We start from the raw sequence: 15,997 nt of genomic DNA on the forward strand, positions 1-15,997 counted from the left end.
GGCATAAGTGGCTCCCTGTCAGCTGGTGTTAAATAGGTGCTAAGTAAATTGGCTCCTGGGAGACAAACTAGATGCTAAGTGGTAGATTTCAAAACCTCTGCATTTTTTTTAAGGACAATTTCCCAAGTATTAGGAAATTACATATTTGTTCAGTGAAGCTGTTAGCAGCACTGTTCTGATTGTTTTGGTTTTTTTCCTCACCCAAACTGTCTTTATTTTTCATTTGTTTGAAAATTCTTTTGATCATATCCATTAACTATTGACGGATCAACAGTCTGATAAAAATAGAAAAATGTCACTTATTCATATAGCCTTGCTCATATAGAATTTTTACCAGCCCTAAACGGCAAGAGTTGTGTGGGAAGTTGGGAACAGACAGCACTTGCGATGCAGGTGGCACTTGAAGTGCAGAAGTTCTGGTGGGAGTAGGGCTTGAGCGCTGCCTGCGATTTAGAGAGAGTGAGTCTCAGCTTTAAGGCTGATGTTGAGTAAGCCTGGGCTTAAGGTGCCGAGAGCAAGGGTTAGAAGATGGAGGAAAGGGATGGATAAGAGAGAGATTTTGAGCACTTGGTCTCGGACAGCAAGGAACCCCAGGGGTTATCTGGTCAAAGGAAGGAGAATGGAGTTGTGGTGAAGAACACGAGCTCTGGAGCCTTGGAGTCAAATACTAGCTGTGTGACTTTGGACAAGTTTTCTGACCTCTCTGTAAAATGTACAACTTTAAAATGAGGCTAATAGTAATCTTGCTGTTACGTGGAATAAATGGTTTGTGCACTGCTTAAAATTTAGTGAGTGCTCAAATATTAATTCAGAGCTTCCCAAACCATCTGTCATTCCGCATTGAATGGGTTACCATTGTGCTAATCCCCTCAGACTCTGAATCATACTGTATATCTGTTTCCTTACTGTGCTACAGTGTGAAGGAGCTGGGATGTAGCTGTTATTGGTGCTGTGCATTCACGTCCTGGGGCCTCAGGGCAGACAGAGGCTGTGCTTCTGCTCTACCTCCCTCCACACCCATTGGCTCTACTCTTCATATTAGGGTGTGCTTCAAATGTTTCATGTTTATAATTTCCCTTTTGTCACTATAAAAGCAACTTATGTAGATTGGCATGTTACCACTATTAGTATCTTAATATGTACTCTTTCAGATTATTATTGTTGTTCAGTTGCTCAGTTGTATCTGATTCTTTGCAACTCCATGGACTGCAGTATACCAGGCTCCCCTGTCCTTCACCATCTGCCAGAGTTTGCTCAAATTCATGTCCATTGAATTGGTGATGCTGTCTGACAATCTCATCCTCTGTCGTCACCTTCTCCTTCTGCCTTCAATCTTTCCCAGCATCAAGGTCTTTTCCAATAAGTCGGCTCTTCGCATCAGGTGGCCAAAGTATTGGAGCTGCAGCTTCAGTATCAGTCCTTCCAGCAAATATTCAGAGTTGATTTCCTTTAGGATTGACTGGTTTGATCTCCTTGCAGTCCAAGGGACTCTCTGCTGATAAATCTATGTATCTTTGGTACCAATGTGGAAAGTGCATATTTGCTTTTTGTTTAAACTAACATGAGGTCATTTTCTAATACTCTTCTGTAACTTAGTTTTTTAGTGGTCTTAGTGGTCTTCACTGTCCGGTTAATATCTGTTTCATTAACACCCAGTCCATATTCCAATTTATCCAATTGTCCCAGAAATCCATCTGCCTCCCAGCTTCCAAAATTTTGTTGCTGTTGCAACATCTCCTGTTTGCTTTGTCCTTATACTTAAAAAAAAAAAATTTCCTCTATAATATTGTCTTAGTGGAATTTCAGGAGGGAGCAGAGGTAAATGCATTTGTTTAGTGTGACATCTTTGAACACTCTTGATGGCTCCTTGTCCAGCTTTTGCTAACTGAAGCTTTGAGGGATGAGTTGGGCATTCCTTCCAGAGCCTCCTAATCCATCTTTATATCCCACCAACAACAGATGCATCCGTCTTTATGATGAGCTTTTCCCTCTAGCTTCCATCTGATGACCTTAATTATAACTGCTCCTTCCCGTAATAGCCCATCAGATGTTTGAAATGGAGTCTATTACTCCCAGTCATCTTTTCTCCTCACTGGAGATTCCAGGCTTTTCTCACAGGGCAATTTCTAGTCTCGTCTTCATCACAGTCTGTTTCTTCTGATTTCTTCTCTCTTATTGGGTGTGTGACTTCCAAAGTAAACTCAGCTTTCCTGATGGGGTCTAATCAGGAAAAAAACAGAATGAAGGACTTCCCTGGCAGTCTTATGGTTAAGACTCTCAATGCAGCGGGCACAGGTTCGATCCTTGACCTGGGAACTAAGATCCCACATGCTGCACAGCACAGCCAAAAAAAAAAAAAAAAGAAGCTGAGGCTTATGGAGGCAAGGGAGTGTGTTTTTGAAGTCACATGGCCAGTTAGTGACAGAGCAGGATTCAAGCCAAATCCCATGCTGTACCCGGTTCCCCGACATGAACAGGGTGAAATTAGATTATAGTTAAAGGTTAGTGTAAACAGGGCCGTAAAGTAGATAAACCAAGTTAGCTCTCGGGTCCAAAGAGAGTTTAAAATAAAAAGCCCTACTAAACCTGAGATGCTACCCTAAGCCAATGCTTTGTTTTTGGCACTTTGTAACCAGTTGAACATTTTTCGGTGATTGCTTTCTTCTGAAATTATTTTGGGACAGGGGGCTTACTCTCTTGAAAGAGACGAAATGATGATGATGTTGGATGTTGTGCCTACAGGTAGCAATACTTGTCCATACACGTTCTGCAGAACATCATGAGTTACTATCCCGAACTTATTTGTTCTTTTTTTTTTTTTATTCTTTGAATGATATATATGAACTCTTCCCACAACAATAACAAAAATCACTGGTCTTAAAAAGTGTTAGTTATTCAGAATTTGGAACCCATATCTGATTTTCTTGTATCTCTTGTCTTGTAGGCCTTTGCCCAGTTTGATGCTGAGGGTGATGGTACGGTTGATGCTGAGAACATGTTGGAGGCCCTCAAGAATTCCAGTGGAGCTAACCTTCAGGGAGAGCTGAGCCACATCATCAGACAGCTGCAAGCGTGCTCTCTTGTTCCAGGTAAGGCCCTCATCTGAGTGCTGAATGCTGAAGAATGCTCTCTTAGAGCCCAAATGAGCTTTGCTGTAATATGGATTGTAATTAGACAAGCTTGTGTGCACCATGAAATAGTCATGATATTCTGATAGCCTTCATTAAGCTCGTGATCTGAATGTGTGTTGAGTATAATCATTTCTTGTGTTCCCCACACAGTGGTGGCTGAGCAGTTCTCCCATCTTTATGAACCTTTGTCATGAGGCCACCTTCCTTACTGGATCTCTCTGTTTCACTCTCTCAAGAAGCCTTCCCTGGCCCCGGTTGTAGGCTTTCTTAGCATTGTGTATTTGATTTTTTTTTTCCCCCCAACATATCACTGTTCTAGTTAATTAATTATTACTCACTTGTTTGTAAATATCTGTCTTCACTTTTATCCTATGAGCTCCATGAGGGCAGGGAACCTTCTCTTTTACTTCTGATGAGTCCTTACATTTAGTAGTTTGGCACTTGGTAGGCACCCAGCTTTTTTAATTTTTAGAAAGCCATTGCTCTGAAATTTGTGAGAATAAAAATAGCTTAAAATGAAACAGTACCTCTACATTGTCTCTATGAAAAAACTTTGTCTATATTTTTTGATGGTTTTATTTAGGGAGCTCAGAAACAGAATCAAAATAAAGTTACCTTTTCTTGTTTTTTTTTTTTTCTATTGAGAAAGCAATTGAGTTTGAAAGGAAAAAATTAAACTTGGCGTATCATCCTTTTGGTTTAGTTCACTTTATCCAGGAGCTTTTCTGCTTTGTGCAGTTGGAGTCATAATATTTAGCACAGAGGATCTTGGGCAGCAGGGAGGCAAATAGACTCATTGGATCCATAAATGTAACTCTGATTAACCTCTCTGGCTTCCTACTGAGGATGTATTGAGCTAGGGAAGGAGAGTTTCTGTATATTAATGAAGAATGCCTACTTCTGCTCTTCTTCAGATTGTCTTGAATTATGTAATTTTTATAGAGCATTATAGATAGCCTGTACATGTTAATTTTTCTACTGTTCTCATGGCAGTAAAAATTACACTTTGAATTATGCATAGCTAACTTTTAGCATTTTGTATTACCCCCACCTCTGTATTACCAGCATATGGGTAGCATCAGGGGCTTTATTTGAACACCTTAGAGAGATGTTTTGGGAGGAGAGGACAGGAGTGGCGACCAGGGGATCCCCAGCACTTAGTGTGCTGTTGCTCTGAGTGATCCTGAGGAGCAGTGGGGATTAGGCTAGAAAAACTCGGGGCCCAGATCCCTAATCGGGGGTCCAGACCTTCTTAGCAGGGTTGTGACTTAGGACTTTCTGCTGAAATATTTTATCTGTTATTTTAACTTAAAAGAGTTTTTCTTTTATTTTAAATCATAATCCTAGGCTGAAACTTGGTGAGCTGAGCTCACCTCACTGGTGGAATCCCACTTTCCTGGTCCCTCTGTCTTGCCTAGACTGACACTTACCCCTTTCGTATCTCTTTGTATGAGTGCTGAATGGTTAAAAGAGACAGCCCATTTACCAGATTCATTGCTTATTTCACCATGGGATAAAAGTTTTCCCATTACAAGCATCAGTCTGTTCGGAGCAGATGAGTGCAGTACCAGCAGCGTCATCACATGAAGTCTGGGTATTACCCTGAGTGTCCGTTAAGAAGAACTGTAAGAGGAGATATGAGGGATGGCATGAACTTCTGGGCTTGGGAAATCAAACCAGGGGCTCCTGGTTTTGTGTAGAGGCAGAATCAGATGGGCCACTTCTAGGGCACAGTTTCTCCTCGGTCTCATGGTTAGCTTCAAAAATTAAAGCAGTTTCCTTCTGCTCTAATATAATCTTTTTGTTTCACACTTAAAAGCAGTTTATCCTGTGGACTTCTGGAATCATGCTCTAGGTGCTGCTCACTTGGGTGTGCTCAGCTTGTGACAGTTGATCCAGTAATACAGTGATAATATATGTACTTTTGTTTTAATTAGAAAGTAAAAGAGAAACAAACAAACAAAGAAAACCCTCCCCAGGTCTCTAAGCATGTCTGAGCGCCAGGGAAAGCTGCTGTGTTTATTCTCTCTTCACTTAACTGTCTGGGTCACGTGCACCTCAATTGAAAGCATGTTATTGTAGCTGAACCTACAATAACAAGAGCAGGATTCCAGAAGTCTGCAGGAGAAACTGCTTTTAAGTGTGAAACAAAAAGATTTTATTAGGGCAGAAGGAAACTGCTTTAATTTTTGAAGCTAAACATAAGACTGAGGAGAAACTGTGCCCTAGAACTGGCCCATCTCATCCTGCCTCTTCCCTTGTGGCTCAGCTGGTAAAGAATCCGCCTGCAATGCGGGAGACTGGGTTCGATCCCTGGGTTGGGAAGATCCCCTGGAGAAGGGAAAGGCTACCCACTCCAGTATTCTGGCCTGGAGAATTCCATGGACTGTATGGTCCATGGGGTCGCAAAGAGTTGGACTCAACTGAGCGACTTTCACTTCACTTTAGACATGGCCTGTTTTGTGTTTTTGAAAGGTTACTGAGGTTAACATCAGACAAAATGCAGCCAGGGGAGCCACTTAGGATATCTGGGTGGGTGTATGAATGGAGGTGTTGAGGCCAGAGTCTGGACAGTGACCAGAGGGAGGGACAGATGGACGAGACTCCAGAGGAGCCCCCCCGGAGAGGAAGGACTGGAGTGGTGGAGGAAGCACTTGGAAGCGGTGCAGGGCCTCTCTGCAGTCCCTCCCCTGGGTGTTTTCACCCGAGCCTCGTTCGTTCCTCCTCGGCTGTAAGAGGAGGGTACCAGAGCCTTCGGTGCCTTCTCCCCACCCTCCCCCCACCACTTACCATGGGGGCCGACTGCAATGATGTCTGTGGAAGGACCTTGAAAACTAGAAAATGCACTCAAGAATTGTGGTCAGGTTAATGGTTGTGTTTTCATTATCGTTATTTTTGTAGCTTAGTATAAAAGCAGTTACGCCATTACACTCTAACGTGATAAACATTATTCCTAGCCTATATTCAATATGCAAAACTTCTTCAAAAATGTCTAGTTAGTATTTAAATTTATAAATTAAACATAAAAATTGGGAGCTTGGATTGAAAGAAATTATCATTATTCTAAGTCTTCTAAAATGTCTGTGAAACTACAGTGAAATTAATTTTGAAATTGAGATCACCACTGGTTCATTTCTTAAAAACGTCTTTAGATTTTTAAATGATTAAAGCTGAAACTACCAGAGAGGATTCTTAATGGCTGCTTTTGATTCAGATAATTCTGCTAGGCCACCAGGCAGGGAATGTGGAACCTATTGTGGTAGGTTCCCAAAAACATCAAAAATGGACTTTTTCTGCTTAGGTTTCATAGACATATTTTCAGAGTCCAAGGAGGGCCTGGATGTCCATGCGGCGATGATCCTGCGCTTCCTGCATCGCAACCGGCTCTCCAGCACCGTCATCCCCTACCCCATGTTGGACCACTGCAATAACATGAGCACCATGAGGGCCTCTGTTCTGAAGGAGTCTCTGGATCAGCTGGTACAAAAAGAGAAGGGTATGTGTGCGGGGTGGGGCTGTTCTTGAGGATGCCTGGTGATCATTTCTTCCAAGTGAGTGTTTATTGACAGGATGAGCCAGCCCTCCTCCCTGCTTTTATTTCTGAAATTATACTGACCAGTTTGTAGCAGAAGAATGTGAACTGTTCTCCCTTTCCACTTTTCCCTTCCTTCCCCTCCCCCTCGCCTTATTCTTAACCAAACTGCTTTCTCATCACCCAGGTCTCCGCTCAGATGTGGCAGGCCTCTCCTCATTACTCTCGACCGATGCCCCCACTGCCACCATTTCCCCCCTTTGGTCACAGTCCCCTTTGCAGGTTTAAAAGTCTAAATGGCACTTATTACCTGAAGTTGTAGCATTATTATTTACTTGCATTTTTGTCTGTCTTATTCGCTTCATTATCCTTGGGACCCAGAACTATGCTTGCCGCACAGTAGGTACTCAGTGAACAGTTGTTGAATAAATGAGGGAAGCCACTACAGACTCACTGGTGACCACAGCAAAAGTTGATAATATGAATTGGCAGGTCCGTGGAGCCTCACAGTCCAGAAATAGACCCAGTTGCATATGGGAACATGGTACGCGATGTAGTTAGTTAGCATTACAAGTCAGGGCAGGAAGTGAATTAGCCTACAAATTGGGTTAAGGAACTGGTTAGACATTTGGAGAAAAAAATAAAACTAGATTCTTAACCCACTTAATCAAATAAATTTCAGATGGATTAAAAAGTTCAACCAAAAAGAAAGCTGTAGGAAAGAGTGCTAGAAGGAAGGAGTTCCACTTTATAAAAGCCCTCACATGGGAAAACCTCTCTAAGTAGGACATGAAACTACAAAAGAAAAGATTAGTAAGTTAGACTGTATGTAAATTTAAAGTTCTGTACAGCAAAACATATCATAAGCAGAGTCAGAAGGCAAATAACATTTTACAGAACAAAGGTGTATTTTGTAACATTGTGAGAGTATTTTTTTTTTTTAACTGACCTTGGGCAGTTACTTAATTGCCTTAGTTTCCTCATCTCTAAAATGAACTAATACATAGAAAATGTGTAGAAAAACGCCTGGTTCACAGTAAACAGGCGACTGAACTGAACTGAACTGAAATATTACTTATTATGTGTGTGTATATATACATTACATAATATATACAAAATGTATAAATTGATAAGACTTGTGACCCAGTAACAAGTAGATGAGGATAGGACAAAGCCATACTCAGAAACACAAGCGGCTTACAAACAAGTGGCTTAAAAAGTCTCACTCATAATTAAAGAAATGTAAGTTAAAACTATAAGTCACCATTTTCATCTCTTGGTTAGTTTTGCAAATATATCAGTGATTTATGCTGTACTACCACCAACCCATGGAGCAGTCCTTGGCCAATTTCTTCTTTATACATGTTGTCCAATTTAGAAGGAGATTTTACAGAGCATTTATTTTTCTAGGGCCAAAGTGCCAGGAATATTTCTGTTAGATATTTTAAATGACCTTTTTAAAAAATGCTTTGTGAAAAAGATGTCATGATAAAATCTGGTTTTTCTCACAGAGAGCCCTGGAGATCTGACTAGAAGCCCAGAGATGGACAAACTCAAGTCTGTCGCGAAATGCTACGCTTATATAGAAACATCCTCCAACCCTGCAGACATTGACAAGATGACAAATGGAGAAACCTCATCCTACTGGCAGTCAGATGGCAGTGCCCGCTCACACTGGATTCGGTGGGTGCCATAATACCAGATTCTTGGGTGAAGGTCTAAGGAAATTACCTGCTTTCTTTCTTTTACCCTGTCTGCTGCTGCTGCTGCTAAGTTGCTTCAGTCATGTCCGCCTCTTAGTGACCCCATGGACTGCAGCCCACCAGGCTCCCCCATCCCTGGGATTCTCCAGGCAAGATCACAGGAGTGGGTTGCCATTTCCTTCTCCAGTGCATGAAAGTGAAAGTGAAGTCACTCAGTCATGTCCGACTCTTAGCGACCCCATGGACTGCAGCCCACCAGGCTCCCCCGTCCCTGGGATTTTCCAGGCAAGAGTACTGGAATGGGGTGGCATTGCCTTCTCCTTTACCCTGTCAGTGTGTTAAAAAAAAAAATCATTTTTTAAAAATTTAGACTATTTTTTGTCTTAACTGCCTAGTTTTTTTTCTTCTTGTGATTATCTGTGACGATGCTGTAAGAATCAAGTTAAAAGAATCATGTGAAATTATATATCCATGTTCGTATATTCATAAATACGGATAATTTCTTTACTGGTATTTTAAGGGAGAAAATTAACATTTGACTAGTATTTATGATACTGACTTCAGATCTTTTTACTAGTTTTTCAGGAAGGTTAGTGTCACAAGGAATAAGGGATACTTTTCTTATATCTGATGTGATTTTAAGATCATTTCTGCACATTTAATTTATGCAACTAAGTTGGCCAGTTTGGTAGAGAGAGAGGGAATGTGTGGTCAAGAATCCTGAAGTGAAACTGATGACAGTCAACCGTGATGTTTCTGTATGTTCTGAAGCTGCTGTCTAAAATATCATCTGTCCCATCAGAAAATGGGCTGATTTCAGTTGGTGGAAATAGAAATAATTACTGTTTTCTCATAAAGGTTAAATAAGCTCTTTAGCCATCTATACATGAGCAAATCTCAGTTCTTTGGATACAGTTAGAACTTGCTTCATACTGGGTAAAGGCATTTTATTAGAATGTTCATTTTATACTTTCCTGCCTGTACTGGTATCTTAAAAGGAAATAGAGGGTGTCCCTCGTGGCTCAATGGTAAGGAATCTGCCTGCCAATGCAGGAGACATGGGTTCGATGCCTGATCTGGGAAGATCCCACATGCCTCAGAGTAACAGCCTATGCGCCACAACCATTGAGCCTGTGCTCTAGAGCCTGGGAGCCAAGACTCCTGAGCCCACATGACGCAAGTCCTGAAGCCTGCACCTCTAAAGCCTGAGCTCCACAGCAAGAGAAGCCACCACAGTGAGAAGTCCATGCGCACCGCAACTAGAGAGTAGTCCCCACTTGCCACGACTAGAGAAAAGCCCGAGCAGCATCAAAGACCCAGCACAGCCAAAAATAAATGCATACATACATAAAGTATAAGCATTAAAAAAAAAGACTAGAAGATTGATCTTGAACTGAAAGGGATTTTAGAAACTTGGGAAGGTCATAAGAACTTTGAAACTAGTAGCCAGCTTTTCAAGTTAGTTGCTTTTAGGGGAGTCAGTCTTTGCGTATATATCACCTACAGGATCTTGGAGGTGGGACTTGTGGGCCCTGCCAGTTCTCAGCCTGTATAAACATTTGTCGTTTCTGCTCTCTCTTCGTGTTTTCCAGTCTAAAAATGAAGCCAGACGTCGTACTCAGGCACTTGTCCATTGCTGTGGCGGCCACTGACCAGAGCTACATGCCGCAGCAGGTGACCGTCGCCGTGGGGAGGACGGCCAGCGATCTTCAGGAAGTCCGCGATGTGCACATCCCCAGCAATGTCACCGGCTATGTGACACTGCTGGAGAATGCCAACATCAGTCAGCTCTGTGAGTCAACCAAGAGGCACCTTGCCCTTCTAAGTAAGAGGACTGGAGGGGAGGAAGGAAGGCCCTGTGTTTTGGCAGGAAGATCTCTGAAGTAGAAAGGCTGTTTGTTTTTCTTTGGAGATCTGATTTGCGTCTCATTGTGCACATCAAAGTGGTTGTTTTTTCACCTATTCAGTGTTTTGAAAAGTTATAGAAAAGCAGTAAAATATTTTTTAACTAAAAAATTTTTTTTCTTATTAGAAAATTAGAAATATTGACACAAACAAAAAATTATTCAAAATCCCACTACTTGGGGATTGTAACTGTGAATTCATTGGTATGGATCCTTCCAGTCCTTTTCTTATTTTGTATATGTATATAAATACACACACACAGACATATATATATATATTTTTAAGAATACTTAAAAATAGGTTTGCATATATATATGTATATCTTTATGTATCTTTTTACAAAAGTGGTGATATTTCATTCATGCTCTTTTGTAGCTTTTTAACGTGTTGTCTCACCATACATTCATGCACGCCTTTACTTAGTGTTGTTAAGACTGTGCCTTAATTTTAAGAAGCTTTTTCTTCTTACATTTCAGTTGTTTCCATTTTTATACTATTATAACCTTGCTTCACACATAGCATTTTGGAAATAATCACAATTCTGTGATTTCTTTCCAGGCTTATTTCATTCAGGGAGCCGGAATGCTTCATGTTTTGTCTCATTTCTCCTAATGCTTTCCTGGGCCAAAAGAAGTATTCTTACTTTGCTCAGAGGAACTGAGGCCTAGGGAGGTAGAGTCTTTGTGTCTCACCCCTAGGCAAAGAAGTAGTTAAGCTTGTGGAATAGCCGCTTCCTGTCTTGCACTGTGGTGGTCTTTTCTCTGAGTTGTGTCCTTTTTAACTTCTCACCTCCTCCTCTCCAACCCAAATAAGAAATTCTGACAGCTCTTAAAAGTGAGTCATGCCTATGTCATCTATTTGGACTTGATTATTAAAAAGAAATCCTCACAACGGCTATGAGCCAGCTGCTGTTTTATAACTAAATCTAAATTTTGGAACTCTAGGAAAAATTATAGACATTTCTTACCATGTGTTTAATCAGGATTTTAAAAATACAGTTTGTGCTTTTCAAGAGTCATAAATTCCTATGAAGCATTGTGATGTAAAGATTTAAGCCACCCTTAATTTTGCACGTAATACTTTTGGCTCCTTAGATTGGTCACTGCTCTTTTGACAAATAGATTGTATACTTGCTCCATTGCACACACCATTTATTTCTGGCATCAAAATATATCTTTAGCATTTTCTTTTCGAAATGTGAATTACTATTTTGCTTTTAGTTGGAAGCCTAGCATTTGCTGAACTGAAGAAGTTAATCCAATACTGAATTTGTTGTTTGCGCTTGACAGATGTCCAGATTAACATAAAGCGTTGTCTTAGTGATGGATGTGACACTAGAATTCACGGTCTGAGGGCTGTTGGCTTTCAGAGAGTCAAGAAGTCTGGGGTCTCAGTCTCAGATGCTTCTGCAATATGGTATTGGTCTCTACTGACATCTCTGGTGACGGCTTCCATGGAGACAAATCCTGCCTTTGTCCAGACAGTGCTGCGCAACACTCAGTAAGTCGCTGTGCTTTCCAGGCCTGTCACGGCGTGCTCTCTCTCCAGCCCTGTAGGACGAGTCACTGAGCGCCCTCCAACCCTCGAGACTCAGTCAGCAGCCGGCCCTCAGGTGCTCTGTTGTTTCCTGTTTGTGCCTTCAGCTTCGGTCCTGGGGGAGGGTGGGGCTGGGCCACATATGCCATTCCTATCCCTTACCCCCTGGGGAACAGCTGCTTGCATATACATAGTAATTTATATGGGATAAAACACCTTCAGATGCTATATATTTTTTACCCACTTACATCATAATATGTATGTGTAAAAAGTATCCCTATTTTCCAGTCAAGTGTACGGTGACCTTTCCTGGGGTACATGACCAAGCAGTGATGGATCAGCTGGAGGTCTTTGGACCTCGGCCCTAGGTTGAAGGCTCTTTTCACAAAAGAGTCAGATCTTTTCAAGGACACTAAACTAGTCTATTTTTAAATGTAAAGCACTGTTGGAAATTTTCTTTTAAAAAAAACTGTTAGGGTGGACTTGCCTGGCCGTCCAGTGGTCAAGACTTGGCGCTTGCACTTCAGACGGTTCAAGTTCGTATTTTGTGAGGAGGTACTGGGAGACTCTAAATATCGCATTCCTCATTAGGCTTCACTTGACGTGACTTATGATTCCTATTTACTCCTGCGGTTGTTATCCATCACAGCTTGCTTCTCAGGTTGGCCCAGATTTGGCTGATAGGAACTCGGACATGTGTCCTTCTGACGTGTCCTCATCTTGGAACTCTTCCTTACAACAAAATATTCCGGGCTTACCTTGAATGTTCCTGCCATAGTCCTAGGATTAGCCTTTTTTCTCAGGAGTTGTGGTCACTTTTAGTGGAGAGTTGTGTTTAGGAACTGAACAAACTAAACCCATTGCTGTCGGAGTGTTGCTTCTCTCAGTGGACACAGCTGGGAAGTATATGTCTGTGTATGAGTAATAGACACGTGTGTATACATAGACACATCACCTCCTGTATCTATTTCTCTGTCTGTAACACTGAAAACTCTTGAGTTTACACTGATACTTCTAAGCCAGGGCTACCATGTTCATTCTGATTGTCTCTCTTTCTGTGTTTGTAGCTCCCTGCTATGACTGTGAGAAACTTGGCTCCCATCAACCCTAATATGTTCACTTATTTAAAGAGTCCCACTCTGTATAACCAGCCTTCCAGCTCCCCAGCCCTTGCCTGAACTCCCTCCTCACCTTCTCAGGGCTGGCATTCCATACCAGGCTGTCTCTTTGCTCAGTACCCTGCTCCAGTACCTCACTGGGCCACCATGCACCCCACCCAGGCACACACGAGTGCCTGCCTTGCACAACCCTCCTCTATGGACTGAATTTTCAGGAAGGAGAAGAGGATGAGTTTCCTACCTTGTTTTTGTGGAGTTATGCCAAGTTGTTGAAGATCGGATATATTTAAAGTTTATATGCCTGATATTGTCTTCACAACAGGTTGGGTGGATTCTCGCTGGATGCCTTCTTTATCTACAAACAGTATTTAGAATGCCGTTCTCAAATCTAAAATTTAAAAAACATATATTTCTGAGTTAAACAACTCGAGAAAATCAGAGATACCAAAGGAACATTTCATGCAAAGATGGGCTCGATAAAGGACAGAAATGGTATGGACCTAACAGAAGCAGAAGATATTAAGAAGAGATGGCAAGAATACACAGAAGAACTGTACAAAAAAGATCTTCACGACCCAGATAATCACGATGGTGTGATCACTCACCTAGAGCCAGACATCCTGGAATGTGAAGTCAAGTGGGCCTTGGAAAGCATCACTACGAACAAAGCTAGCAGAGATGATGGAATTCCAGTTGAGCTATTCCAAATCCTGAAAGATGATGCTGTGAAAGCGCTGCACTCAATATGCCAGCAAATTTGGAAAACTCAGCAGTGGCCACAGGACTGGAAAAGGTCAGTTTTCATTCCAATCCCAAAGAAAGGCAATGCCAAAGAATGCTCAAAGTACTGCACAATTGCACTCATCTCACACACTAGTAAAGTAATGCTCAAAATTCTCCAAGCCCGGCTTCAGCAATATGTGAACAGTGAACTTCCTGATGTTCAAGCTGGTTTTAGAAAAGGAAGAGGAACCAGAGATCAAATTGCCAACATCCGCTGGATCATGGAAAAAGCAAGAGAGTTCCAGAAAAACATCTATTTCTGCTTTATTGACTATGCCAAAGCCTTTGACTGTGTGTATCACAATAAACTGCAGAAAATTCTGAAAGAGATGGGAATACCAGACCACCTGATCTGCCTCTTGAGAAATTTGTATGCAGGTCAGGAAGCAACAGTTAGAATCGGACATGGAACAACAGACTGGTTCCAAATAGGAAAAGGAGTACGTCAAGGCTGTATATTGTCACCCTGTTTATTTAACTTATATGCAGAGTACATGCATTGGAGTAGGAAATGGCAACCCACTCCACTGTTCTTGCCTGGAGAATCCCAGGGACGGGGGAGCCTGGTGGGCTGCCATCTCTGGGGTCGCACAGAGTCGGACACGACTGAAGCGACTTAGCAGCAGCAGCAGCAGAGTACATCATGAGAAACGCTGGACTGGAAGAAACACAAGCTGGAATCAAGATTGCCAGGAGAAATATCAATCACCTCAGATATGCAGATGACACCACCCTTATGGCAGAAAGTGAAGAGGAGCTCAAAAGCCTCTTGATGAAGGTGAAAGTGGAGAGTGAAAAAGTTGGCTTAAAGCTCAACATTCAGAAAACGAAGATCATGGCATCCGACCCCATCACTTCATGGGAAATAGATGGGGAAACAGTGGAAACAGTGTCAGACTTTATTTTTGGGGGCTCCAAAATCACTGCAGATGGTGACTGCAGCCATGAAATTAAAAGACGCTTACTCCTTGGAAGAAAAGTTATGACCAACCTAGATAGCATATTCAAAGGCAGAGACAATTATTTTGCCAACAAAGGTTCGTCTAGTCAAGGCTATGGTTTTTCCTGTGGTCATGTATGGATGTGAGAGTTGGACTGTGAGGAAGGCTGAGCACCGAAGAATTGATGCTTTTGAACTGTGGTGTTGGAGAAGACTCTTGAGAGTCCCTTGGACTGCAAGGAGATCCAACCAGTCCATTCTGAAGAAATCCCAGTCCTGGGATTTCTTTGGAAGGAATGAAGCTAAAGCTGAAACTCCAGTACTTTGGCCACCTCATGCGAAGAGTTGACTCATTGGAAAAGACTCTGATGCTGGGAGGGATTGGGGGCAAGAGTAGAAGGGGACAACAGAGGATGAGATGGCTGGATGGCATCACTGACTCGATGGACGTGAGTCTGAGTGAACTCCGGGAGTTGGTGATGGACAGGGAGGCCTGGCGTGCTGCGATTCATGGGGTCACAAAGAGTTGGACACGACTGAGCGACTGATCTGATCTGAAACAACTCGACTTCCAAAGTTTCGAGTGAAGTGACCAACTGAATACCAGAGTCATGTGTATTCTTAAAGAAACTCTTTAAGAGATTCTTAAATTCTTTAACTCTTCAAGAAATTCTTATAGGAACTCTTAAAAAAAAAGAAAAGAAATCCCATTAAATGGTTTAGGACTGGGACCCCTGTAGGAAAAAGGCTGATTTATGTACCAGGTTCTCTGTAGGAACACTGTTTCTTAGTAAGGGTTTAATCCAAATAAGCTTCCAACAATGTATTTTTATTTGACTTGAAGTTATATTAATACATTTATCGTTGGCCCGGGTTTATTCTGACTGTGCACCTTACACTCCTAGGAAGGCACTGCAGCACATGCCTCCGCTGTCCCTCTCACCAGGATCTACAGATTTCTCCACTTTCCTGTCTCCCAACGTTCTGGAAGAGGTGGACAGCTTCCTCATAAGGATTACTAGGTAAGAACTCAAGGTCGATAAGTGGGGTAGGGGGAAATGGGGGGCCGGTGTTGGTGGCAGATAGAGGGCATATGTGCTTGTCACGTCTTTTTTTTTTTTTTTAATTTTTCCAGTGTTTCATTTTTTAGTGACTGAAGAGAAAGTGAAATAACAGTGCCCTGCATTAACTAGTAATGTCCCCCGACCTTAGGAATTGGGGGTGGGGGCAGAGTAGTCCTCAGATTCAGCCAGGGCAGAGGTGGTACAGTCCAGAACTCAAAGCCTCTCCATTTGTGGCACAGTCCAGAACGCAAAGCCTCTCCGTTCCTTCACATCCCCAGCCCAGCA

The 15,997-nt window shown here is 42.2% G+C and overlaps 1 protein-coding gene across 4 annotated transcripts in view; it reads left to right on the top strand.

Moving 5' to 3' along the window:
• Positions 1 to 15,997, top strand: part of ZZEF1 (zinc finger ZZ-type and EF-hand domain containing 1) — a 94,979-nt gene that overhangs the window by 5,590 nt on the left and 73,392 nt on the right. For all 4 annotated transcript variants that reach the window (XM_025280819.3, XM_025280820.3, XM_025280822.3 and 1 more), the window contains exons 2-7: positions 2,945 to 3,089; positions 6,433 to 6,627; positions 8,175 to 8,346; positions 9,959 to 10,158; positions 11,561 to 11,771; positions 15,554 to 15,670. In XM_025280819.3, the coding sequence (XP_025136604.3) occupies positions 2,945 to 3,089; positions 6,433 to 6,627; positions 8,175 to 8,346; positions 9,959 to 10,158; positions 11,561 to 11,771; positions 15,554 to 15,670 (1,040 nt within the window). The remainder of the gene's footprint in view (positions 1 to 2,944; positions 3,090 to 6,432; positions 6,628 to 8,174; positions 8,347 to 9,958; positions 10,159 to 11,560; positions 11,772 to 15,553; positions 15,671 to 15,997) is intronic.

This window comes from Bubalus bubalis, chromosome 3, assembly GCF_019923935.1.
Source record: "Bubalus bubalis isolate 160015118507 breed Murrah chromosome 3, NDDB_SH_1, whole genome shotgun sequence".
In the NCBI taxonomy this organism is placed as follows: domain Eukaryota; kingdom Metazoa; phylum Chordata; class Mammalia; order Artiodactyla; family Bovidae; genus Bubalus; species Bubalus bubalis.